Source organism: Phyllobates terribilis, unplaced genomic scaffold, assembly GCF_046119375.1.
Source record: "Phyllobates terribilis strain yellow unplaced genomic scaffold, ASM4611937v1 Scaffold_11__3_contigs__length_659146591, whole genome shotgun sequence".
Taxonomy (NCBI): Eukaryota; Metazoa; Chordata; class Amphibia; order Anura; family Dendrobatidae; genus Phyllobates; species Phyllobates terribilis.
Genome location: NW_027362771.1, coordinates 411,319,827 through 411,347,244, shown reverse-complemented (window position 1 = coordinate 411,347,244; position 27,418 = coordinate 411,319,827). Strand labels below are relative to the sequence as shown.

General features: G+C 45.8%; 1 protein-coding gene across 2 annotated transcripts in view; it reads left to right on the top strand.

The window, feature by feature from the left end:
- Window positions 1–27,418, top strand: part of CEP152 (centrosomal protein 152) — a 65,610-nt gene continuing 38,192 nt past the window's right edge. Inside the window, exons 1-8 of one of the 2 annotated variants that reach the window (XM_073653072.1) lie at window positions 1–103; window positions 2,587–2,710; window positions 11,615–11,721; window positions 11,804–11,867; window positions 11,947–12,288; window positions 16,521–16,689; window positions 16,758–16,898; window positions 17,013–17,152. In XM_073653072.1, coding sequence (XP_073509173.1) covers window positions 2,618–2,710; window positions 11,615–11,721; window positions 11,804–11,867; window positions 11,947–12,288; window positions 16,521–16,689; window positions 16,758–16,898; window positions 17,013–17,152 — 1,056 coding nt within the window. In that variant the 5' untranslated portion in view covers window positions 1–103; window positions 2,587–2,617. Of the gene's footprint in view, window positions 104–1,537; window positions 1,639–2,586; window positions 2,711–11,614; window positions 11,722–11,803; window positions 11,868–11,946; window positions 12,289–16,520; window positions 16,690–16,757; window positions 16,899–17,012; window positions 17,153–27,418 lie in introns of those variants that run through there. The other variant, XM_073653073.1, reaches the window with a different exon arrangement.

The following is a 27,418-nucleotide window of genomic DNA, read 5'->3' as shown; positions in this document are numbered from 1 at the left end:
AATCAGTGACTTGGCTCCCATTTTGACTGTTGAGAGGGCAGTGGGAGATGTAGGTGTTGTGCTGCTGCTGTGGTTACGGTGCATGAAGCGGGCGCCGATCGCAGTAAGTGTGCTATGGCTGCGTGTCACTGTGTGTATATACTGTGGTCTGTTTAGCTTTGTAGACAGGTGATCGCAGGTGTAGGACTACAAGTACCAGGAAGGCTATTGCTGAGAGCTGTACAGTGAGTGCGGATCTATCGGGGCTGTGCCGTATCCGTCATTCATGGCCTGTCATTCTGCACAGGGGGTGACAGCGGGGGTCTCGGGTAATATCGCTGCCTATGGGCTATTGCAGTCCTTCCCAGCAGTCCCACAGTAGTAGAGCACTGGGGGCTGTGGTGACTGGTGGGGTCGCAGTGTCCCCTGAGCCATTCAGGTGAGTGGGAGATAATATGCAGCGATGAGGCTGAACGTGCGCCCCCTGGTGTGCTGCTCTGTACTGACCTACTGCCAGGTCTGGAAGCACTGATCTGTGGATGTGCCGGGTGTCAGACCCCCGATCTTACCTACAGGTCTGGAAGCAGTGATCTGTGGATGTGCCGGGTGTCAGACCCCCGATCTTACCTACAGGTCTGGAAGCAGTGATCTGTGGATGTGCCGGGTGTCAGACCCCCGATCTTACCTACAGGTCTGGAAGCAGTGATCTGTGGATGTGCCGGGTGTCAGACCCCCGATCTTACCTACAGGTCTGGAAGCACTGATCTGTGGATGTGCCGGGTGTCAGACCCCCGATCTTACCTACAGGTCTGGAAGCAGTGATCTGTGGATGTGCCGGGTGTCAGACCCCCGATCTTACCTACAGGTCTGGAAGCAGTGATCTGTGGATGTGCCGGGTGTCAGACCCCCGATCTTACCTACAGGTCTGGAAGTAGTGATCTGTGGATGTGCCGGGTGTCAGACCCCCGATCTTACCTACAGGTCTGGAAGCACTGATCTGTGGATGTGCCAGGTGTCAGACCCCCGATCTTACCTACAGGTCTGGAAGCACTGAACTGTGGATGTGCCGGGTGTCAGACCCCCGATCTTACCTACAGGTCTGGAAGCAGTGATCTGTGGATGTGCCGGGTGTCAGACCCCCAATCTTGCCTACAAGTCTGGAAGCAGTGATCTGTGGATGTGCCGGGTGTCAGACCCCCAATCTTACCTACAGGTCTGGAAGCAGTGATCTGTGGATGTGCCGGGTGTCAGACCCCCGATCTTACCTACAGGTCTGGAAGCAGTGATCTGTGGATGTGCCGGGTGTCAGACCCCCGATATTGCCTACAGGTCTGGAAGCAGTGATCTGTGGATGTGCCGGGTGTCAGACCCCCGATCTACCTACAGGTCATCAGTGTGTGGGTCCCGAGCTACCTGATGTCCGCAGTCTTCTCTCCAGTCACTGCCTCCGACTACAGGGTGCAGCATGCACCATCTTCTGTTTGACCCGCTTATAGTGTGATGTCTCCCTGTACGGCAGCGGCTGAGGACCGGGGGTCTCCAGTGGGGCTGCCAGCACTGTAAAGAGACTGTACAGCTCCGCCTGGGGATGAAGACCCTGGGACAGATCTCACAAGATGGACTGTTTATTCTCCAGTCTGAAGAAAATAGATAATTGGGGTAAATTACAGTAACTTTCTTATAAGGCGCACACCACCTAAGGCCTCATTCACACCTCAGTATCTTGTATCAGTGCTTGTATACCAAAACCAGGAGAGGAACTTACAGATAAAACCTATGATTGACAGATGTATTGATGTGTGAGTAAAGAATAAGGCCTCAGCCCCACTATCAGTATTCAGTCAGTATTTTTTCTCAGGAGTCGGAGTCAAAACCAGGAGTGGGTGATAAATGCGGAATTAGTGACTTGTGTCTATTATACCTTTTCTCTGATTGTTCCACTCCTGATTTTATCTCCCACTCCTGAGAAAAAATACTGGCCAAATTCTGATAGTGGGGCCACGGCCTGATGCATATTGTTAGAAAGCCCTAAAGTCAAGAAATGAAATCTGCATCTCCCATCAATCATCAGACTAAAATTGCACAATTTACCACTTTGGAAATGAGTTTGTGCACAAACATATTTATTGTATTAAAGGGAACCTTCACCTGATTAATGACGTCTGATCTGCAGGAATCGAAGCCCGGCTGTACGATCACACCAGGGGGATTATTCTCTGACATTTCAGGGAGAACATAGTGAGTACATCCTAATTGCCTCTAGATGCTACAGATGATTGACAGCTATCTCCTATTACCAGCCTTGTCAATCACTCGGGAGGAGCTGGCAGGGGGCAGCCGCCAGAGTAGTCGGGTCACTCCCTGTGTTACCCGGCTGGACCTACTAACTATTTTCTCTGAAGATTGCAGAGAATGATATACGTGGCAGCAATCGTGCAGCCAGGCTCGGATTTCTGTCTGTCTGTGCTTGTGACTGTTCCCTTTAATAGATGTGGTCTCATGTACCTGACTCCTTATACGAATGTGGTACCTTACCCTGTACAGAATATACTGTACGTGGTCACTTCTGGGCATTCTATTACTAATGCTTCTGCTTTTCTCCTCTAGGGTCTCAGTATCTGACCCCTCCAGAATCACAATGTCTCTGGACTTTGACAGTGGAGCGTTACAGACCCAGCACGATGAAGATGAGGAGGAGTATGATAAAGAGGATTATGCCAGAGATCAGGAGGTGAGACCTGCGTCTTTTTATCACTGCCACATTTTGTCCCTTCCGATCATCAATAAGGAGGTAGATTAGTGGTAAAATCTGAATATGGGGAGACAATGAATTCTTGCCTCCCTGTATGGCACCTTTTCTGTACAATTACCCTGGGGATTAATTTCCTGACACCATCTGCTCTCAGCAGTAATGAGCTTTGTGATGCCTTTATTCTTTTTATTTCTTGCCTGGTTAAAGTATTAAAGTCAGTGATCCAGCCTGTGTCACCAAATTTTGATACCGATAACTTTTTTTTTTCTCTAGACAGGGTTCGGTGCGGGCTTGTTTTTTGACAATCTGTAGTGTTTTAGTACCTTTTTTGGATTCTTATGACTTGAGATCATTTTTTGGTAGGAGGCGCAAACAAAACAAAAAACAATCTGGAATTAATTTTATTTTTTATGTTAACCGCACTGTATAACTGACATGTTCGCTTTATTCTGCGTGTCAATGCTATTAAAGGGTGTTGTTTTATTATATTTCCACAAGAAAATCACTTTTTGGATGTCATATATTGTGGGAGCCTTAACCGTTTTCACTGTTCTGGGTACAGAGCTGTATGAAGGCTTGTAGGACTTGTTTTTTGTGTAAGTAGCTCTTGGTTTTTACTGTTAACATTTTGGGATTCATATGACGTTTTGATTGCTTTTTTTTTTTTCTGAGGATAGTTGAACAAAAACAGCAATTCTGGCAAAGTTTTCATATTTTTTATGCTATTAATCGTGTGTGGATAAATAATAGTTTTATAGGACTGGTCATTAAGGACCCGACAATACCAAATATGGGATTTTGTGTATTTATATTTACTGTATTTTTTCCATATTTATTTTTTCTACAATATTTATAAGTCCCACATGGGGACTTGAACGTGTAATGATACATTGATGATACACGTTACTACTTATGTAGTGCAGTGCATTACCTAGCATGTCGGTGTTTGATGAACAAGTAGCCTTTGGCTTGATCTGATAGGTAGTGGTATATGGCAGACACAGAGGCCATTCTTAGAGCTTTTTGTTGCAATAGCAACCATGGGCACTTTGTTCTCTTGCTGTCTGGATGCTGATGGGTTGATAAAGGGAGCGATTTTCTCCTGTCAAACTCCTCCCATGCTGCTGTTATTATCTAAGCGGTTATAATGCTGGGCCGGGCTTGGCTCAGATCCCGGTACATGCAGCTGGAGCTGTGCTGTGTATAAGAGCCGGCTCCTACTGTGACTGGCATGGGCACAATTCCTGAGGCCATGCCATCCCCGGGATGTAACTGTACTCTGGATTGGGGTAAACTACTTGCAGTCTGAATGTACAGTTCAGTTCATTTGCGGGTCTGGGTTAAAATTAAGGATTCCCTTTGAATTACAATAACTTTTAACCTCCAGTTCTGGGTAGCATAATGACTGTAAAATGCTGCACAAGAGATGCCCCATCCATAGCTAAAGGGTTATTACCTATCCATGATAACGTGCTGATCAGTGGGGGTCCGCCCGCTGGGTAGAGCCCTGTCTGAATGGAGCACCGGTCAAGCATATGCACCATTTTCTCTTATGGCAATGCCATAAAAGCAGAGTACTGTACCACCAGTATCTCATGGAGGATGAATAGAGCGGTTGGCTCATGTCTGGACCCCGCTCCTTTGAGATGGGGCATTTCCGTTGTATCGTTTGGTTTTGGGGGGTTCAACTGCTGGGAATCCAATCAGTAAGTTGTCACCTTTCCTCTGAGTAGGCGATAACTTGTAAAGATGAGAATAACCCATTAGTCACTTACTGTATCACCCGACATATGTATATCATATTTATATTTTTGTAATAACAATAAAGGGAGATAATATAAAAGCTCAGCTGGGGGCAGAATGAATCTTTCCCCTATAACCTCAGAATGAATTCTCACAATACATTTCCCAGATTCTTGAATGTGAATCGTACACGTATGAGGTCATACATTGCGGCAGATTTAGGCTATTTGCTGATACATGGGAAAATAGGAGCATTAAAGGGGTTTTCCCACCAACAAAGTTAATTTTAAAGTTGATTTTAATCAATAGATCTTGGAACAATAATAATGTCCACAATTGGATGTGATATAATCTTCCTGTGCTGAGATAATCTTATAAATGTGCCCCTGCTGTGTACTGTGTAATGGCTGTGTCTGACTGTACAGGAACATGGTCTGATCATACCACAGCTCCTGGGCAGGGGAGGAAGCAAAAGAGTATACAGAAATTACAACACGGGATCACAGCTGATTCTTTTTGTGAGATAAAGCATTTCCCTGCCTATTTTTAAATAATGTTTCTCAATACGCCTTCCACGACAGCATTGGAGGATGTTGTCAACGCCCTATCGGGGGACAGGAACACAGAGAGGTTAAAAGCCCCTTCCCACCATCAGTCCCCAGTGTTTTCCTGTCCCCCTTGGGGGCATGGAGAGGTCCTGCAGTGCTGTCAGGCTGGCAGGCAGCATTGTGTTAGTTTATACTTGCCGGGCAGTGGTCGGTCGGGGCGCTCCCTCCTCCCTCCATGCTGCTCCCTTAGGGACCGTCCTGGCTTCCTCCGCCCCTCTGGGGTAAAGCAAGCAGGGTGGGTTTCATGCCGGGGGCCTGCTTCAGCTCCCCGGCATCTCCTACTTCCTCCGGCGTTCTGGCGCGCGCGCACGGGAGGTGACATCAGCGCAGGTCCCGCCTCTTTCGGCCTGTGCGTTCCACGCTGGAGCGCACAGTATGGGCGCTCCCAGAGCCGGCAGGCGTGGTCTGGGCGCGCTCGCGCCATGGTGACGTCACCGCAGGTCCTGTTTCCGGCCTGTGTGCTTCACGCCGGGATGCTGAGGCTTGAGAGCGTCCCAGGGCCGGCAAGGCCCATATCGGAACTGATTGGCCCTCAAAGTGACCGGAAGGGGGAGAGGACTGAGGTTCCTTGCTGGGAGGCACGTTTTTTTTTCTATAAAAACCCACCTGAAGACGCCAAAGGTAAGGCTATCTCCACCATGGAGGGTGACAGATTCAGTATCCCTGCATCTGCAGAGCCCAGCATGCCCTCGGCTACAGTGAGTAGTACCTGGGTGGTCACTAAGGGGTTATCTTAGCCTCTACTTTAAATTACACTAGATCTCCCCTCCTTCTAGTTACATGGGTCCCCTTCTCTCCCCTTTCTTAGGAAGACAAGGCCCCCGCTTCTAAGAAGGATAAAGACCAGCCCCGTAGATGTGGCATCTGTGCTAAAAAATTGTCCTCATCCTATAAGAAGAAGTTGTGCAGGCCCTGTACAGATAAAATAATTAAAGAAGAAAATCCCTCTCTAATGAGGAACTTAGATCTCTTGTTAAACAGGAGGTCCAGGTAGTTAGACAGGAGGTCCAAGCTTCTTTTGCTGCACTGCCTGTCTACTCCTCCTCCAGGCCCTCTCCCCCTAAGAAGAAGAAGATCCAAGAGTTAGACTCAGATGTAGTCTCTATTGATGTTAGTAGCTCTGCCTCTGATTATTTGGATGAAATAGCATCCTTAGGGCCTGCCAAAAAAGTTGAAACCGGAAGATACTATTTTTCCTCGGACAACTTAGAAGAATTACTGGACGCAGTTTGAGGCACTATGGGGCTGGAGGAAGTCAAGGTCCCCTGTTCCGTTCAAGAAGAAAAGTCAAAAAAGCAGACTGGTTTTCCTGTTCATGAGGTCGTTAGAGATCTCATCCGACAGGAATGGGAATCCCCGGAAAATCGTCTCACTACCCCTTCGGAATTAAAGCATAGATTTCCGTTGGAAGGTGAAGAATTTGATTGGGATGTCCCTAAGGTGGACATCCAGGTGGCAAGGGTCGTGAGGAAAACCTTACTTCCCTTTGAGGATTCATCCCAACTGAAGGACCCATTGGAACGGAAAATGGAAAGTGTCCCTAAAAAATACTGGGAAACCTCGTCTGCCTCCCTCAAAACGAACATTTCAGCGACTTGTGTGGCCAGATCCCTCTTCAAGTGGCTGGCCCAACTAGAGGAACATCTGTCTCAGGGCACCTCCAGGGCAGACCTGTTAGACTCCATCCATCCCTCTCCTTCAAAAAGCCACGGGCTTCTTAGCGGACGCCTCAGCTGAGTCAGTCCGGATCGTGGCTAGAGCAGCTGTCCTATCCAATACTGCTCGCTGTGCACTGTGGCTCAAAACATGGAGTGGGGATGTTACCTCTAAAATTAAACTTTGTTCCATTCCGTTTCAAGGGAAATATGTATTCGGGCCAGCACTGGATGATATCCTGGAGAAGGCCTCGGACAGGAAGAAAACCCTTCCTGAACAGAAGCCACCTAAAAAACGTCCCTTTCGACCTTCCCAGAGTCACCCCTCACAATATAGGGGAAAGGGAAAGTCTGGGCGCTGGAGCTATCCTAAGGGTGGCAGGGGTCGTAACATCCTTGTTCCCCAGCAACAACACCAGCAGCAGGACAAGTAATGACTTGGGCCGTGTAGGGGGGCGTCTCTCGAATTTCTTGCTGCCAGTGGATCCTCAATACTATCAAGGGGGGTCTTCTATTGTAATTTGAGAGTCGCCCCCCTCGGGTCCCGAGGGTCGCGTCCCTTCCCTCTCGGGGGGGCTTGGGAACTGCTATCAGTCGGTTTACAAAACCTGCTGAAGTCCGGAGTGGTGTCTCCGGTTCCCCCTGGTCAGGAGGGTACAGGTCACTACTCAAGAATTTTCCTAATACGGAAACAGTCAGGGACCCCACGCATCTTAATCAACCTGAAATCCCTAAACCATCACATCAAATACTGGCGATTCAAGATGGAGTCCATAAAGTCAACTGTTCCCTTAATAGGGAAGGATTATGTCATGGCGACTGTAGACCTAAAAGATGCATACTTCCACGTGCCGATTCATCTGACCCACAGGAAGTTCCTGCGTTTTGCGATTTCCAGGGGCAACATAACAGAACACTACCAGTACAACGTTCTGCCCTTTGGCATCTCTTCAGCACCTGGGGTGTTTACGAAGATTATGGCGGAAGTCATTGCACTCATCCGAAGACAAGGTGTCTGCATAATTCCATACCTGGACAACATGCTGATCATCGCCCCTTCGGTTGGGATTCTCAATCTCCATGTCTCTATAACATTAAAAACTCTTCGCTCGTTAGGTTGGGTCCCGAACCTGGAAAAGTCAGAACTCCTTCCCTCGTCGAAGAGGAAATTCCTTGGTGTCTTACTGGACTCCAACAGACAAATGTCCTTTCTTCCATTGGAGCATCAAACAGCTCTCAGAACCAAGATCTCAATTTTCAGACACCAGAAGAATCCAACATTGAGAATGGCAATGTCTGTATTGGGGTCAATAACTGCCTGTATCCAGTCAGTATCATGGACTCAGGCCCACTCAAGGTCCCTCCAGGATCATATCCTAAAATCATAGGACAGACAAAGGGACTCGCTAAACAAATGGACCAGGACTCCTGGCCGGGTAAAAGCTTCCCTTTCTTGGTGGTTAAGCACCCAAAATCTTCGGAGGGGGATTTCTTGGATCCAGGACCCTCTAATCACAGTGACTACCTACGCCAGTATACGAGGATGGGGAGCCATGGTGGCCCAGACTCCTTTTCAAGGCAGATGGAGTCCTGAGATCAGTGCTAGATCCTCCAACTTCAGGGAGCTGAAGGCAGTAGAAAGAACGCTCAGGGCAGCAGTCAACTTAATCCAGGGTACTCACATCAAAATACTCTCGGACAATATGACTACAGTCGCCTTCCTTTGTCAACAAGGAGGTACGAGGGTAGACTGTCACGCTGTCTCTGTATACTGGAGGTAGGGGGCCTAAGCTGACCCTAAGCTGGGGCCCTGACTAGTCCCTCAACCTGGAGGTACTGTTAAAGGTACAGAGGTCCAGGCCGCCAGCGTAACCCCTACCTCCTGAGGATCCCTGCACCTAAGTAATCTAGTCCTGAGAAGGACCCCGATCACAACAAAAGGGGACAAGTAATAATATGCCCACACACAGTACTTAGACGAACGAGACAGTACAAGGGAAAAACCAAAACCACCTTGCATACAACAACTACACAACTACAACAGAGGGAACACCAACGGGAAAGGAGATAAATGATAAAGCGAGGAAGGGAAAAAACACTCCAAATACACTTATCTCAGAAACTCCAAACACCACGATCCGCTCTGTTAGTCTGAATGAAATGCTTCCCAAACAGACCAGCAGGCATTTGAAGGAGTCTCACTACAGCAGTATTGATTGCAGCTGGGCGAGGCTGGACCTCGTCTAGCACAGAGAGAGAGAGAATTAACTCCCTCACTGCCGAAAAACACAAAGCACCAACAAGTCAGCTGCGAGAAGTCAGGCTGTGTACTCGTGACGATCTTCGTGGCGACACACCCGTGACATAGACAGCCTGAAACAAATCGCAGGTCGAATATTTTCCTGGGCGGAACAACATCTTCTGTTAATTTCGGCAATTCACCTGAAAGACTCAAACAACATTCAAGCAGACTGTCTAAGCAGGGAAGACATTCAGCCAGGAGAATGGAGCTTGAATCCTCAAATATTCCAGTCACTGGTAGCAAAATGGGGTCTCCCCGAAGTAGATCTCTTTGCCAGTCGCCTAAACGCAAAACTTCCACTCTTCTTTTCCTTGGACAGAAGAAACCATGCCATGAATTTGGACGCGTTAACCCATCCCTGGCATTTCAAACTGGTCTATGCGTTCCCTCCAATTCCACTGATGGCAAGAACTATCCAGAAAGTCAGGTTAGAGAGAGTGGCAACAATTCTAGTGGCCCCTATGTGGCTCAAAAGACCTTGGTTCGGCGCTATCACAGAACTTTGCCTGGACGGTCTTGTGATACTTCCACCGGTCAACGACCTTCTCTCTCAAAGTCCCCTATTTTACCCAAATCCTCAGTGGCTAAACCTTGCAGCCTGGTTATTTTTTACAGAATGGATTGGAGTTGAGTCTCAAACCTAGTACTCTCAAGGTACAGATTTTAGCCCTAAGTTCCATATTCGACCATGATTTGGCCTCTGACAGATGGATCAAGAGATTCATGACTTCGGCACTCAGACTTCACCCAAAAATTCAGTCTCATGTCCCGTCCTGGGATCTTAATGTGGTGCTCCGGGGTCTATCCTCCTGCGCAATACAAACTCTCTCTCATAAGACTGCCTTTTTAGTAGCCATCACTTCAGTACGGAGAGTAGGAGAACTACAGGCTTTCTCCATCAGAGAACCTTACATGACTGTGACTGAAGATAGGAAGGGTCCAAACGAAGTGTAATTCTTCCAAAAGTTGTTACGGATTTCCATCGTTCCCAGGAAGTCATCCTTCCCTCCTTCTGCCAGAGGCCTTCTAATTCAAAGGAAGCAGAGTTCCATCTCTTAGATGTCCGCAGAGTTGTTCTTTATTATCTTCAACAGACTGAGTCCTGGATATTGGATGAAAATCTATTCATACAACACTCAGGGCATAACAGAGGAAGGAAGGCAGCTAAACCCACTATAGCAAACTGGATTAAAAAGGCAATCGAGGAAGCCTACATCAACCAACAGTTGGATCCACCGATCGCCTTAAAAGCTCACTCTACCAGATCCACATCAACTTCTTGGGCCGAAAGAGCGGGCGCTTCTACGGAGCAGATTTGCAGGGCAGCTACATGGTCTTCCCTTCACACATTTTCTACACAATATAGATTAGACTTATCGTCCATTAGGGATTTAGCCTTTGGTAGGAAAGTCCTACAAGCTATCGTCCCTCCCTAATAAAATATCGTTGGTATTCCTCCAATGCTGTCGTGGAAGGCGTATTGGGAAAATAGAATTAGTCCTTACCGGTAATTCTATTTCTAGAAGCCTTCCACGACAGCACGAATTTCCCTCCCTATAGATTCCATATAACTGTCAGGTAACCGCTTTTAACCTCTCTGTGTTCCTGTCACCCGATAGGGCGTGGACAGCATCCTCCAATGCTGTCGTGTAAGGCTTCTAGAAACCGAATTACCGGTAAGGACTAATTCTATTTTTACGTCAAAGAAAGAATTATTTGCAATCCCATACTGTCCGGTCTATATACTCTCTTTTACTTTCCCCACCCAAGAGATGCGGTATGGTCAGACACAGCCATTACACAAATCACAGCAAGGGCACATTTATAAGATTATCTCAGCACAGGAACATTTTATTTACCCACATCCAATTGTGGAAGTTATTATCCCAAGATCTAATTATTAAAATGTACTTTAAGACTAAAATTTGCCTGGAGTATGATGTTTTAAGAGGTGGGAGGCGCTCTGTGAGAAATAAGCTGACCTCAGTAGTAACTTGGCAACGATTTTTGTGTCCCATTCTGATCTCTTAGCCAACATGTTGGGGCGCTCCCATTTTTCGGTCCTATTTTCCAGGGCCGTGGAGTTAGTAAGCCAAGCCTACAACTCCAACTCTTGAATTTCTCTGACTTCCGACTCTGACTCCAAGACTCCGACTCCACAGCCCTGCCTCACTGCTGAGCGTGTACATAAAGTGCAGCACAGATTCATCTCAACTAAAAGCTGAGATCCTTAGATCAGGAACAGAACAGACATAGGACATTTCATAACTTTCCCAAATTTTTATGAAAAAATATTCCCCACAAACTGCATTGTACTACTGTACCAATTTATTATATATTTTAGGAGTCGGTCACAACTCTGACACCACAGCCCTGCTATTTTGTGTGAATCTGCTTTTGGCAGGTAATGTTCTGTATGCAGCGCAGTTTCAGTTACGTGATGATGGGGAGTTTATTGGATCGTAGTTGGAAGGTTTACTTGACCAGATATTATTAGTAAAAAGGGAATCTACCTTTTACCATCAGGTTCCCTAGTCGATATGATTATTTTATAATGATACCTTTTTCCCTACAGCTACAGCAGCTATTAACAGACCTTCCTCATGATCTGCTTGATGACAGCCTCTGCTCATCTTCAGAGCCAAACTTCAGTGACTGTAGTGACCATGAGTTATCTGAACAGTAAGTAACGTCTTTGTTTGCTTTGACATTGTCTTATCGTTTTCACCATTGCTTTCTGACAATTTACATTTTCCGTTTCAAGGCAACCTCATTGGAATCCTGAGGAACACTGGGAAAATGATGAAGAAAGATCTGATCATCAAAAGGTAGGTACAATTCTGACTTTTTTTTTCCCCCCAGCTTCAGATTTCTTATTCTTATGGATTATGTGTTCTTGCTTACCAGTATCAAAATGGTTATAGTGACCGAACAAATTCTGCTAAATATGTGGGCCTACAAAATGGACCTCCTAGAAGCCAAGATGTGGAAGAAATAATGCCCACTGGGTGGGGAGCTCTTGGCAGAGACAAAGATGAAACTATCTTGCCTAATAATTATATCTACCCCAAAGAATCTGCAAATGAGGAATCTAATTTAGTAACCTTTCACAATGGCAATCATTATGAGGGACCTGACCATTGTTCAACCAGTGAGTTGTATCATCTTCCAGAGGACTTTCAGCCTTATACCAAGAGTGCACATCAGATGGATGAAGGCTTTCCAGAGGATAAGCATGAGCAGTTTCATGTGAGTAATGAATATCCATCTAAAGTCATAATGTGTCAGTGAGGATGACGCTGGTGGAACCGCAAGAGCTCAATCCTCTGCTGATTTCCAAGCTATTACTGCACCCAAACCCGTTTGATGCTTGTCTGTGTCTGGTTCCTGCTCCAGCATATCATGGACTAGTAAGTATTAATGATGCACTGTGTGGCCATCTCTGGGAACTTACTATATATTGGCAGGATGGGGTTTCCTTACCCAGTAAGGTGGACTGGTGACTATGCATGTTGGCAGCTATATTCCTTTTAGTTTGGAGGAGTAATAAAACAGTCGGCATTCTCAGTAAGCCACATAAACTACTACTGGGAGTGCCACATTTTTTTTTTTTTGAGAGCCTTATTTTCTAGATTTGAAGGGGCCCTGGAAGTTACAGTGGCACTGTTGCTGTTCTATATTCCATAAGTCTCAGACAAGTAGTTATAGGGGTTGTCCACTACTTGGACAGCCCCTTCTGAATCCGTAGTATCCCATTTGCCCCTAGTAAAATAATAACACCTATGCTCACCTGTATCTATCTATCTATCTATCTATCTAAAGCTGAGATTGTCAGCTCACCTCCTCCTTTGGTTACCGCGTCCTCCGGGCTGCACGGATCCACTGGGTGAAAATCGATATTCACTAAATAATAAGCGTCCAGCACCTTTGGATTTCCTGGGATCATTCGTCCAAAAAGGCACTGGATGCTTATTACTTTATGCTCCCCTCCGGCGCCGTTCCAGCGGTATCTGCACTGGCTCTCCCTTGAATTGTTACATTATGTTACGCGATTCCTACGACTAGTCAGTGCTAGCTTCACTCTTCCCCTCTTTCAGACATATCAAGACATCTGGAGGAAGTGAGAGCTGCTGCTGCCCTCTCACTACCTCATAACATGAATTACGTCCGTAGGAAGGAAGAGTGAAGCCAGCTCTATTTGGCTGCAGGGATCGCGTGACATAACAATGTCAAGTGATCCCTGGGAGAGCCAGTGCCAACCCATGTCTGCAACTGCACCGGAGGGGAGGATAGGTATTCAGAAAGGGGTTGTCCGCTTAGTGCACAACCCCTTTAAGCCAACAAGGGTGTGGATCCCACCAATGTATACTCGTGCATTAGTCTTACTCTCTACTAAGAAACATAAGAACATAGCACAAGAGCGCATCCTGGAAGATATCGCCATTCTTACTGCCCCGTATAGTAATCCTACAGTAATATCACCATAATGATCAAATACAAACATTCAACAGGGCAACAGTAGATTCATATGCACCGTTGACCAAACTTGTGCTTTGCTCTGCAGGGCCTTCCACCAGGTCCAAAAACAGCGTAGAAAATTCAAAGCCTGCTTTGTGTTCCTGTTTTTAAATAATATGGAATAAAGTTCAAGTTTTTTATCAAGAACCTGCGGTTTTGGTGCCTCGGCTTCCCTGAATTTTCGAAACATTCAACAGGGGTAATCCAAGCTTCTAGTCTGCGCCATGTACATCAGTCCATGTGTAATAGACACTATGGAGGTAGAACGGCATGTGTGACGTTGCGTCTCTGAAACTTTTTGGTGACTTTCCCTCTCTCAGATGCTAATGCATTTGCCAAGTTTTATTGCAGCCTTGGCATTGGATCAATCGGACAGTATGTCCCGTGGACTAAAAAGGTGGTTCATGCCTGATAGATGTGACAAACAAGGGCCATGTTGTTCTTACAGAAGAGTTCAGCTTGTTGCTTATAGTCACCACGTACATTGCTGCATTGTTCTCTAGAGCAGTTAAAAGGGACATGTCACATTGCATAAGCAGTCTCGCGTACCAGTGTCTTGTTATAGATCAGATATGTGGGACAGGGTTAGGTGTACCCTGTACAATATTCATTGCAGTGCCTGCTCATTATTGGCTTAGTCGTCAAGGGTGAGGTCCTAATTAGAGCTAACTGCATGCACTCTTATGCAAGAAAGACTGTCAATCACTGTTAGGACTGCCCATTTGACTCCTAAGCCAAAAGCGAGCAGGGATGTCATTGAATACAGGTAAGGCCTCATTCAGCCATCCATTTTTCACGTATATGTGTTACCCATATTTTTTCATGAATAGAACGTACTCATTGTAGTTTATAGCGCTGTTCACATGTTTGAACCAACGGATCAAAACTACCCATGCAAGTCTATGGATCCATGAAAAGCATAGACAGCACACATCACCAACCGTGTGCTGCCCATGATTAACACTGCAATAAATAAGAGAAACTTTGCAATTTGTTTTTTTTTTTCTCCATACAAGAAAATCATTGATGAAAACTAAACGCTGATGCAGATCGGATCTAAAACACTGTTGGAAATCAAACCATTTTTTTGCTTGCTGTAAAAATCATTGATGTCTAAATGAGGCCTTATACTGAAACTTACTGTATGCATCAGCGTGTTCAGTTTATCCTGCTATAGGTTGCGCCGCATTTACAATCCGCCAAATTACCTTCAAGAAATCGAAGATGAAGCAAGATTGGTTACTAAGGGCAACAAAGGCAGGTTTTTCTATTCCTTAAAGGGGTTGTTCAGTATTCTGATAAAAGTCTGCAGTCACTCTGTGACTTCAGAATTCTGACAGTATGTGCTGCGTACACTTTCAAGATTCACTGGTCTATTTGGTGCAAGTGGGTGGTCTTTTTACCACAAGTATGTGAGTTGCACATTCTGACTAGACGTGCCTGGTTTCTCTCAATACAAGTGATTTGTTATTGGCTGAGCACATCTAGTCAGCACATGACCACATGTATGCGAATAACCACCCACTTTCACCAGCAATACCAGTGAATCATGACAGTGTGCGCACTGACAGCATTCAGAAGCATGAAATGACATAGAGTGACTGCAGATTTTTATCAGAAGACTGGACAACCCCTTTAATAGTTATTAATGAGGCTAAGTAGGATCTTACATAGAATATATAGAGGGGTTTCCAGTTGTCACATCTGGCTTTAAAGGGGTTGTCCGGTCTAAGATGAAAAGTCTGCAGTAACTCTGTGTGACTGTAGAGTTTTGAATCCTCCCAGCGTATGCATTGTGCTCTGTGAGGATTTGCTGGTTTCTGAGCTGGGAACTGCGGTGATGTATATAATATGCATAGTCCTGGGCAAAAACCGCCTAGTGGAATGAAGCGTGCTCACTGGATGGCCGCACCCTCACTTCATACACTTGTTGGAGCGAGCCCACTCCCACTGGACGGGTTCTGCCCGGGACTATGCATATTACATACATCACTACCTTTCCCAACTCAACCTGCGAATCCTCACAGTGCACAGTGCGTGCGCTGGGGGGGTCAAGAGTCTGCAGTCACACAGAGTGACTGCAGTCTTTTCATTTTAGACCGGACAGCCCCTTTAAATGCTTTATATATGGCACTGCAATCTCTTTGACATGGATATTGGTGGACAGAACTCCATGATTGCACTGATCTTCCAGCCAATAAGTATGACTTATCTGGAGATCGATTTGGCTGCATTTCCCTTTAAATACCCATCAGTTTTGCCTACAGCCCGTAACAGACAACTTTAGGTGATTGCTCACAAATTTTATAGCGTCACTGTTCAGAAAAGAAAAGCATATCACTCCCCTACATTTTTAATTTTAATGCTGGAGTGGTGCCACTAATGTAAGTTCCCTGACCATAGTATTATACTTCTCAGCTGCCGTCTTCTAGTTATTGGTGCCGCTCTGGTCGTCTTCTGCAAGTTGTGACCTGCCGAACCGCTCCAGTGTTTGCTGGTGGAGCCAGAAATCACTACTCAATATAAGTCCATGAGAGACAGAACGAGGCCAGAATGAGGGTCTCATAGACTTGCATTGAGAGCTTGTGACTGTTACCTCTGACTTCCAGTTAGTCATAAGCTGTGGTCACAAGATGGCGCAGTGGGACCGAAGCGGCACTGGGAAGAGCTGAAGACAGCGGCTGGTGAGTGTATTACCATGGGCAGGGAACATGGATTAGTGCTACCACTCCAGCTCTGTAATGAAAAAGCAAATACTGGAGTGATGCTTCAAATCAAATCTATACTGCACTTACAGACTATGTAATTCTCCTTTAATAATCTGACATTATACCGGGTCAAAATTGGAAAATCTGTTACTCATGTATTATGTGTTGTTATGCCAATGCTGGCATGTTTTGCCATATTTTAGTGAAATGTCAAACTTTAGAGTGGATTTAGTATTTTTTTTGCCATCTCTATAGATGTTCCCTGCTTCAGAAGGAAATGGCCATCACACGTCCGAGACCATCCAGCTGAAATACAATCCATACCAACTAAATGTAACACGGAACGATGTAGCCAAGCAGGACCCTATAAGACGAGATGACAAGTATGGGGATCTACAGAGAGAGTTCCTGGATACTGGTGAATGTAAGTTTCCTGGTAAAGAATCCCTCTGGATTTCTGGACAATGATAATGACATATTATTTCATTTTAGGTACATCAAATAATATACAATTTGTGCAGTTACAAGTTCTGTACAAGGCGAGAGGGAGGCAACTAGAAGAATTAAGTGCAAAGTTGGAAGAAAGTGAGCGGGAAATGAGATACTTCAATCACCAGCTTACCATAGTGAAAGGTGATCTTTGCTAATAATATTATCTTGGGGGATGGGAATAGTTATGGGAAACTTTACATATAAAATAATTTATATTCATCTTTTAAATGCTTCTTACAATTTTTCAATGCTAAGATGAAAAGGATGGAATGGCAATGAGTCTTCAAGAATCCCAGAGTTTACTTCAGAATACCAAAGAAGTAGAGCTTCAGTTACGAGGCCAGATTGCTGCTCTGGAGAGCACTGTTAATGGTCTGACCACCGATGACGAGCAGGTAAGTAAAATTACTGAGGATCTGTTCACTTCTTGTCTGAGCCGTGAAGTTCAAGTATAAATGACTGGATTGTTTTAGCCAATTTATTTACATACACAATATTAGGACATGAGATGTAAGAGGAGTATCCTAGCAGTACACTCCGATTATGAGTCCATGAAGACCTGAAGTGCATAAGTGAATGGTGTCTACATGCCTGTTGGATTCTATGCTGAAATCTAAAAAGGCATTTCCAATTACTACAAAATATGAGGCTAGGTGCCTTCTTTTTTTCCAACTCCACTGAATTCCTCTCCCTCTGGAGAAATCGATGCATCTATGCATGACAAAGACCACCTTGTTTGAATAGGTTCTATATTTCCTGCAGAACATGCTTTAGCAATTTTTTTATACTAATTTCTTTGATAATAACTTTAGTGGCGGTTTTTCTTCTTTTTTAGATGTACCTTTTAATCAGGCATATCAGTTTTGCAGTTAATGTGAATTAAAGGGGTTATCTAACACATATGGAAATAAAATCACTAGCCTCAGTCACAGGCAATACTGGCGTCACCAACTCCTGCTTGACCCCTTTAGGGGAGAGTTCACATAAGGTTATGTCTTTCGCTGATCATTCCATCTGGGGGTTACATTTGGGTGTGATGGCAGTTACTATTTTTTTTGTCAGAAACAATAGGGTAGGTCACTGCATGTTGTTTTCTACAAGAAAAAAACAGAACAGTAAAATTGAGTCCAAAGTTTTGTTATTGGTGAATGGATACGTTAAGAGGCAATGTTGAATTCTGTATTCTAGTATCCATACATGACCCCTGGATTGACTGAGCTAACGAGAGCGTGACATGTGGACCCTTTCTAAAGGGATTGTATTTGCCCCCCCCCCATCTCTTAATTCCTGTCACAACTAGTGTTTTTGGACTCAGATGGGATAATTTTTGGACTCTGATGCTTTCAAGTATGAGGCTACACAGATTAGCAATGTGTCCGTCATTGACCTGTTAACGTACTTGTGTAAGGGTAGGCCATGTTTACTTATTGATTTCATACCTTTGGTATATAACCTAAACACTGTATTCAAAAGTAGGCAAAAATCAGTATATCAAATATTTTATTGATTAAATAAATATGAAAGGCAAAATTAAGAACAAAATGCAACACGAGACGTGATTAAAAAAATAAATAAAAATAAAATGGGGGAAGGGTGCACACGAATGGAAAATAAGGGTTAGATATAGATAATTATAATCTTTATTTTTTTTTATATAGCGCCAACATATTCCATAGCGCTTTACATACATTTTCATCACTGTCCCCATTGGGGCTCACAATCTAGATTCCCTATCAGTATGTCTTTGGAGTGTGGGAGGAAACCGGAGAAAACCCACACAAACACGGGGAGAACATACAAACTCCTTGCAGATGTTGTCCTTGGTGGGATTTGAACCCAGGACCCTAGCGCTGCAAGACTGCATTGCTGACCACTGAGCCACCGTGCTGCCCAGATATCCCATACTATTAGAGTACATAGTAGTTCATGCAAAAATCGTTTATAGTTATAAATAAAAAAGAGAAATACCCTATATCATGTAATAAATGTCAAGTGACAAGGAATAAAGGTTTATCCAGATACTGCCCAGGGTCAGTGAAACGCGCCTTTGTGAGTGGTGTGCGGTGGACATTCACGTGTCCTATATAGTCAGTATCATGTAGTTATCCTTATGTCTTTAAATTTATCTATTTTGGGTTTCTCATAAATAAACCCTGGGCAGTGTACATAAGAAAATAGATAGATAGATAGATATATGGGACAATACAGATGATGTCAAAAGTGGATATACCTGGAAAATGGTATAATAAAATTTATGATCATATACGAGGGTCAGTCAATAAGTAATGCCTCCTATTTTTTTTCTCCTTTTAATTGGCAAGAAATTCAAATGCAATGACATAGCTTGAAAACCACAACATTAACTATTAATTTGTCACTTTTCAATATAATCTCCATCCATTTCCACAGTCTTGGTCCACCGTTTAACAAGGGCATGTATTCCAGCATGGTAAAAAGCATGGTCTTGCTTCCTAAGCCATTGACGCACGGACTTTTTCACGGCCTCCTCATCCTCAAAGTGAATCCCACTATGAGCTTCTTTTAGCGGCCCGAACAGATGGAAGTCTGATGGTGCTAGGTCAGGGCTGTATGGGGGATGAGGCAAGACTGTCCTTCCAATTTTCACAATCTGCAGTGGTGTGACGACTGTTGTGTGGTCTTGCATTGTCATGCAAAAGAAGAACATCCGCCATAGCTTTAGCGGGGCCAACTCGCTGGAGACGTGCTTTAAGTTTTTTTAAGGGTTGTGAGTCGTATCTGACAGAATTTACTGTGCATCCCTGCTCCAAAAAATCAACCATAACCACACCCTCCTCATCCCAGAACACAGTCGCCATAACTTTCCCTGCTGATCGCACAGTTTTGAATTTTTTCTTCCTCGGTGACTCAGTGTGATGCCATTCCATTGACTGCCTCTTTGATTCTGGGTCAAAAAAATGAACCCATGTTTCGTCTCCAGTCACAATTTTTTTCAGAAACTCCTCCCCCTCCAAATGGAAGCGCTGCAAGTGTTCGGAGGCTATTGTTTTTCTTGTCTCTTTGTTCTCATCGGTTAGCATTCTTGGGACCCACCGTGCACAAACTTTTCTGTATCCCAGTTGTCCAATAATTTTGATCACACTGCCTTTACTGAGGCAGATAATGCCACACAATTCATCTGCAGTCACCCGGCGGTCACCACGAATGATGTCATCGACTCGCTGAATGTTGCTTGGAGTCACTGCGGTTACTGGCCTGCCACTCCACATTTTGTCAGCCAACGGTGATGGCCCTTCAGCTGTGTTACAGCGATGAACCCATCGTCTAACAGTACTGACATCCACTGTTGCATCACCGTACACATTTTTCAGTCTCTCATGAATTCGAATGGGCGTTTCACCTTCTGCATGCAAGAATTCAATCACAGAACGTTGTCTAATACCAACATCGATGTCAGCCATTTTGCAAACGGATACAGTCCTGCCACCTGTTGGTGCAGGAAGTTGCAATTGCTGTGGATTGAAGAAGAAGGTTTGAGGAATTGTGCCAAATTCGAATATTTAACATAACTGCCTTATTTAAGGAGAAAAAAAATAGGAGGCATTACTTATTGACTGACCCTCGTATAAGTGTGCGCTACAGCTGAATAGTACATGTAACAATACTCAGGGGAAAAATCAAGAAATATATATACAGTGCTGGCCAAAAGTATTGGCACCCCTGCAATTCTGTCAGATAATACTCAGTTTCTTCCTGAAAATTATTGCAATCACAAATTCTTTGGTATTATTCTCTTCATTTAATTTGTTTTCAATGAAAAAAAAACACAAAAAGATTTGTCCTAAAGCCAAATTGGATATAATTCCACACCAAACCTAAAAAGGGGGTGGACAAAAGTATTGGCACCCTTTGAAAAATCATGTGATGCTTCTCTAATTCGTGTAATTAACAGCACCTGTAACTTACCTGTGGCACCTAACAGGTGTTGGCAATAACTAAATCACACTTGCAGCCAGTTAACATGGATTAAAGTTGACTCAACCTCTGTCCTGTGTCCTTGTGTGTACCACATTGAGCATGGAGAAAAGAAAGAGGACCAAAGAACTGTCTGAGGACTTGAGAAACCAAATTGTGAGGAAGCATGAGCAATCTCAAGGCTACAAGTCCATCTCCAAAGACCTGAATGTTCCTGTGTCTTCCGTGCGCAGTGTCATCAAGAAGTTTAAAGCCCATGGCACTGTGGCTAACCTCCCTAGATGTGGACGGAAAAGAAAAATTGACGAGAGATTTCAACGCAAGATTGTGCGGATGGTGGATAAAGAACCTTGACTAACATCCAAACAAGTTCAAGCTGCCCTGCAGTCCGGGGGTACAACAGTGTCAACCCGTGCTATCCGTCAACGTCTAAATGAAAAGGGACTGTATGGTAGGATACCCAGGAAGATCCCACTTCTTACCCCGAGACATAAAAAAGCCAGGCTGGAGTTTGCCAAAACTTACCTGAGAGAGCCTAAAACGTTTTGGAAGAATGTTCTCTGGTCAGATGAGACAAAAGTAGAGCTTTTTGGGAAAAAGCATCAACATAGAGTGTACAGGAAAAAAAAGAGGCATTCAAAGAAGAGAACACGGTCCCTACAGTCAAACATGGCGGAGGTTCCCTGATGTTTTGGGGTTGCTGTGCTGCCTCTGGCACTGGACTGCTTGACCGTGTGCATGGCATTATGAAGTCTGAAGACTACCAACAAATTTTGCAGCATAATGTAGGGCCCAGTGTGAGAAAGCTGGGTCTCCCTCAGAGGTCATGGGTCTTCCAGCAGGACAATGACCCAAAACACACTTCCAAAAGCACTATAAAATGGTTTGAGAGAAAGCACTGGACACTTCTAAGGTGGCCAGCAATGAGTCCAGACCTGAATCCCATAGAACACCTGTGGAGAGATCTCAAAATGGCAGTTTGGAGAAGGCACCCTTCAAATATCAGGGACCTGGAGCAGTTTGCCAAAGAAGAATGGTCTACAATTCCAGCAGAGCATTGTAAGAAACTCATTGATGGTTACCGGAAGCGGTTTTTCGCAGTTATTTTGGCTAAAGGTTGTGCAACCAAGTATTAGGCTGAGGGTGCCAATACTTTTGTCCGGCCCATTTTTGGAGTTTTGTGTGAAATGATCAATGATTTGATTTTTGCTTCATTCTCTTTTGTGTTTTTTTCCTTGCAAGCAAATTAAATGAAGATAATAAGACCAAAGAATTTGTGATTGCAATCATTTTCAGGAAGAAACTGAGTATTATCTGACAGAATTGCAGGGGTGCCAATACTTTTGGCCAGCACTGTATACTACATATAACTTATGAAAATAATTTGTAATATAAAAAAGGAGGATGTAACTTTTTACATGTATAAAGAGACACAGTCTGAGAAGTATGGCTCAGATACTAGTATTGTTACTTATATTATCCAGCTGCAGCGCACAATTATATATGATCAAGTGGGATTTTATTATACTATTTTCCAGGTATATCCACCTTTTACCTCATCTGTATTGTCCCGTTTTTATATATATTCTTACGTACACTGCCCAGGGTTTATTGTACCATGCCAGGTAGTGAGAAACCCAAAATGGATAAATTGAAAGACTTAAGGATAACTACATAATACTGACCATATAGGACATGCGACTGTCCACCACACACCACTCAATAGCGTGCGTTTCACTGACCCTGGGCAGTATCTGAATAGACCTTGTTTCTTTATCGCTTCATTGGGGGACACAGGACCATGGGTGTATGCTGTTGTCGCTAGGAGGTTGACACTAGGTAAAAAAAAGAAATAGCTCCTCCTCCGCAGTATACACCGGCGTACAGGCACCAAGCTCACCAGTTTAAGCTTAGTGTCTGTAGGAGGTAGACCTGGATCCTAACTGATCCAACCCTGTTGTGTTTTATTAATCTTTATTTTTCAGATACTGCTCTTCAGGGTTAACACTCTCGGACCACTCTCTGACCCGCTGGGCAGGACCTATCCCCTGTCACCTCCAGGTGTCTCAGGGTGATTCCCGGTGGCCAGTCCTTGCCTATTCCCCACCCCAGCCCCCTCCTCGGAGCGGCCAGGGAGGGAGACGGTGGTCACTGCGGTGACCTTCCCCCAGATTCTGGGGTTGACACTGTCTCCTGCACTGTCCAGTACCGGTCAGTGTGGGAAGGAGGAAGAGCCAGGATCCCCCCTATCCACAGAGGACCTCCTGTGACCATCCTCAGAAGGGGAGAGGAAGAAGAGGCTTCGGGACCTCTAACAAAGGTAATCCCTCCCACTCCTGCTGCCTTACAACCTCAGCCCCCCAGGTCCCTCAGAACACTGGATATGGCACAGAGTTGCCTGCCAGCGGGTCCTGTAAATCCCGTGGATTATTAATGGGGGCTTCACATCTTCACCGACACTCACTTACAGCAGCGCTTCCCTCCCCACGCCCCCTCTCTTCGCATCTTCATGGCATCTCCCTCAGCATGGCGTCCCCCACAACCCCCCCCCCTTTATTTTTCCTTTTTGCGCGGCAAATCTGCCCTCGCTTTCTCCGTCGGGGGGAGGGGGCGTCTCGGGTGGGGCTTTCCTCTTACTGGCGGGTATACGCCCTCTCTGGCAATCGGCCAATGAGGACCGAGGAGCAATGTGACGCTTTCGCCACGCCCACAGTTCTCCCGGGGACCTATCAGCGGCTGGGTTCTTAAGCCCTCCCCCATTCCTTCTGCCTATCAGAGCCTCGGCTCCCCTAGGTTACTCAGGGCAGCACGCTCTGCTCTTGCCCCGCCCCTCTACGCTGCTCTCTGCTCTGGCTCCGGCAGCATTACTCAGTCTGACTGCCTCATCACCGCAGCCCTGCTCCTGTCTCCGCAGCTCCGGAGTTTCCGACAGGGGATACGGGACCGTGGACATTCCAGACCGGGTAGGCCCTGCTCTAGCACCTACACACACCCTTTCCTGTCAACAGGCACCCGCCTCTGCAGTATTCCTGGTTAGGCACATATGCCCAAACCCAGGGAGCTTTCTGTCCGTCCCTCTCACACAGTCACATACTACGCCTGTGCTCTTTGCAGTACTAAGTGGCCCGCGGGTCTGACAACGACTTTCTGCTCGACCTGCAAGCCTCCCACCATGCTGGCACCCCAAGATCCCCCTGCCGCCCAGGAAAGAAGTAACTCTCCCTCCTCCGGAGTGGGCTGTTGCTATGTCCCAGTCTGTCTCTGACCTCACCAAGTTATCTCAATCTCTGGTGCAGGTCCTAGAATGCTTGCCCATGCTATCCACAGCCACCAGTGCTCCGAGCGTTCCCACGGACGATTCGCAGGCACCCCTGCCCCCTCCTCCTAAGGGTAGACCGAGGGCACATTCTCAGAAACGGACTCACACAAGTTCATCTTCCGGCTCTCCTGACTCCAAATTGCTCCCTGCATCTTACACCTCTTCCCCAGATGTCGCTCCGGGATCAGACACGGCATCAGATTCTGACTCTGGATCCGACACGGACCAATATTCTAGAATCCAGGACATGGTTGACAGCCTTATATCGGCCGTCAATCAGACTCTGCATGTTAAAGAGGACGAGAGCCCTTCTCAGGACTACTCCTTTTCCTTCAAGATAATCAAGCGCCCGGCACGCACCTTTTCTAACCATTCTGAATTTGATGGTGTCTTTCAGAAACAGTGGGAGCATCCAGAAAAGCGCTTCACTGGAAAGAAACAGTTAGACATGCTATACCCCTTTAACCACGACCTCGTCAGCAGATGGACGGAGTCCCCTTCTGTGGATCCTCCTGTCTCTCGTCTCTCGGCTAAGACGGTACTGTCTCTTCCAGACGGTTCCTCCCTCAAGGACACTACAGATAGACAGGTTGAGGCCTTGGCTAAGTCAGCCTTCGAGGCTGCTGGCACCTCCCTGTGTCCTTCCTTCGCCTCAACTTGAGTATCAAAAGCAGTCTCCGCATGGGCCAAACAGCTTAGGCAGGGCATCCTCACGGGGGCTTCCCCAGATGATCTGTCTGACCTAGCGGATCAGATCGCCCACGCAGGGAAATATCTGCTCACAGCGTCCCTTGACGCCGCTACCTGTTCCGGCAATCTCAGCAGTCCACATTCCGGGGGTCAACAATTGGGCAGCCGACTTCCTCAGTCGGCAGGGCCTTGCCTCAGGAGAATGGTCTCTCCATCCTGAGGTGTTCCATCAGATTTGCTTACGATGGGGCATGCCGGACGTCGACCTCATGGCGTCTCGGTTAAACCACAAGGTTCCATCCTTTGTAGCCCGGTCCCGCGATCCCCTTGCGATCGCTCAAGACGCGCTAGTCATTTCATGGTCTCAGTTCCAGCTACCCTATCTTTTTCCCTCTCTACCATTGATCCCTCGGGTCGTCAAAAAGATCAAGACAGAAGGAGTACTGGTAATTCTAGTAGCCCCGGATTGGCCCAGACGCATCTGGTACGCAGATCTAGTAAACCTGCTCGTCGACTCCCCCTGGAGACTACCGGACCGTCCGGACCTCCTCTCTCAGGGGCCTATTCTTCATCAGAGTTCTCGTTCTCTGAATTTAATGGCATGGCCGTTGAGGCCGCAGTGTTGAAGAAGGCGGGTTTTGCGGACAACGTCATCCAGACCCTAATTAGTGCCAGGAAACCCGCAACCTCGCGCATATACCACAGAACCTGGAGAGCCTTTTTTCGTCACTGCGAGAAGGGTCAGCTAGCTCCCATGTCCTTTTCGCTACCGGTCATTTTGGCCTTTCTTCAATCTGGCCTGGAAGCGGGACTCTCTCTAAGCACACTCAAAGGCCAAGTTTCGGCCTTGTCCATTCTATTCCAACGTAACTTGGCTTTCCGTCCTCAGGTCAAGACGTTTCTACAAGGGGTTGCTCACCTGGCACCGCCTTATCGCCCCCCGGTGGATCCATGGGACCTTAATATGGTCCTGAGCGTCCTTCAACAGCCCCCGTTTGAACCCATTCAGGACATCTCAGCCTCTCTTCTCTCCTGGAAGGTGGCTTTTCTGGTGGCTGTTACCTCTATTAGGAGGGTTGCAGAGCTCGCAGCCCTCTCTTGTCGGTCGCCTTTTCTGGTCTTCCATCAAGACAAGGTAGTGCTCAGGCCAATTCCTTCTTTTTTGCCAAAAGTAGTCTCCTCTTTCCACATCAATGAGGACATTGTTTTGCCTACCTTCTGCCCGGCCCCAGTGCACCCACGGGAGAAATCTCTGCACAAACTGGATCTGGTCAGAGCTTTACGTGTGTACCTTTCTAGAACGGCTTCTCTTCGGCATTCGGACGCTCTGTTTGTCATCTCTGAGGGGCGTCGCAAGGGTCTTCCTGCTTCCAAGTCAGCCATCGCCCGTCGGATACGTTCGACCACTTTGGAGGCATATCGCGTCGCACAAATCTCCCCCTCTGGGGGGTAAGGGCTCACTCTACCCGGGCGGTGGGGGCCTCTTGGGCTGTTTGCCATCAGGCTTCAGCTTTTCAGATCTGTAAGGCCACAACATAGTCTTCACTCCACACCTTTTCAAGGTTTTACAAGGTCCACACTTATTCCTCGGTTGATGCCAGTCTTGGACGGAAGGTTCTGCAGGCAGCGGCTGCCCGCAGTCAGACCTAGTCTGTGGCTATCTTTTGTTCTTCCACCCTAGGGACTGCTTTTGGACGTCGCATGGTCCTGTGTCCCCCAATGAAGCGATAAAGAAAGAGGGATTTTTGGTACTCGCCGTAAAATCTCTTTCTTGGAGCCTTCATTGGGGGACACAGCACCCTCCCTGATTTTGGGCATAGGTACAGTTGGCCCTGTTGGGTATCTAATTTAGTTTTCACGGTTTTGCCCCGTTAAGCATCTAATTTAGTTTTCACGGTTGTGCCCCGTTGGGCATTGCATAGTTAATTGTTTTATGTTCCTCCTACTGCTTCAGCCACTAACTTATGAGCTTGGTGCCTGTAGGTGGGTGTATACTGCGGAGGAGGAGCTATTTCTTTTTTTTGCCTAGTGTCAACCTCCTAGCGACAACAGCATACACCCATGGTCCTGTGTCCCCCGATGAAGGCTCCAAGAAAGAGATTTTACGGTGAGTACCAAAAATCCCTCTTTCCTTGTCACTTGACATTTATTACTTGGTATAGGGTATATCTCTTTTTTTTATTTATAACTATAAACGATTTTTGCATGAACTTCTATTTTATGTACTCTAATAGTCTGTGATATCTAACCCTTATTTTCCATTCACGCGCACCCTTCACCTATTTTATTTTTATTTATTTTTTTAATTACGTCTCGTCTTGCATGTTCTTCATTTTGTCTTTCATATTTATTTAATGAATAAAATATTTGATATCCTGATTTTTGCCTATTTTTGAACACAGTGTTTAGGTTATATACTCTATGGTGGTATTCGTGGGCTATTACAGGATTTTTGGGGGAATTTACTTCTTATGTAGGTTGTATGTTCCAGAAAATGATCCTGAGGTATACCACCAGCGAAAAGCTGTTTAGGCTTATAGTATGGTACATCCCCCATACAATCTCATTGTATGGGAGATGTACCTTTTAAAAAAAAAAAAAGAAAAAAGGAAATTCCATGTGTGTACATACACTTGTAAATAGCGCCTATTGGACATGCTTGGCATGTAAATGGGGCCTAAGACTACTTGTTAATACA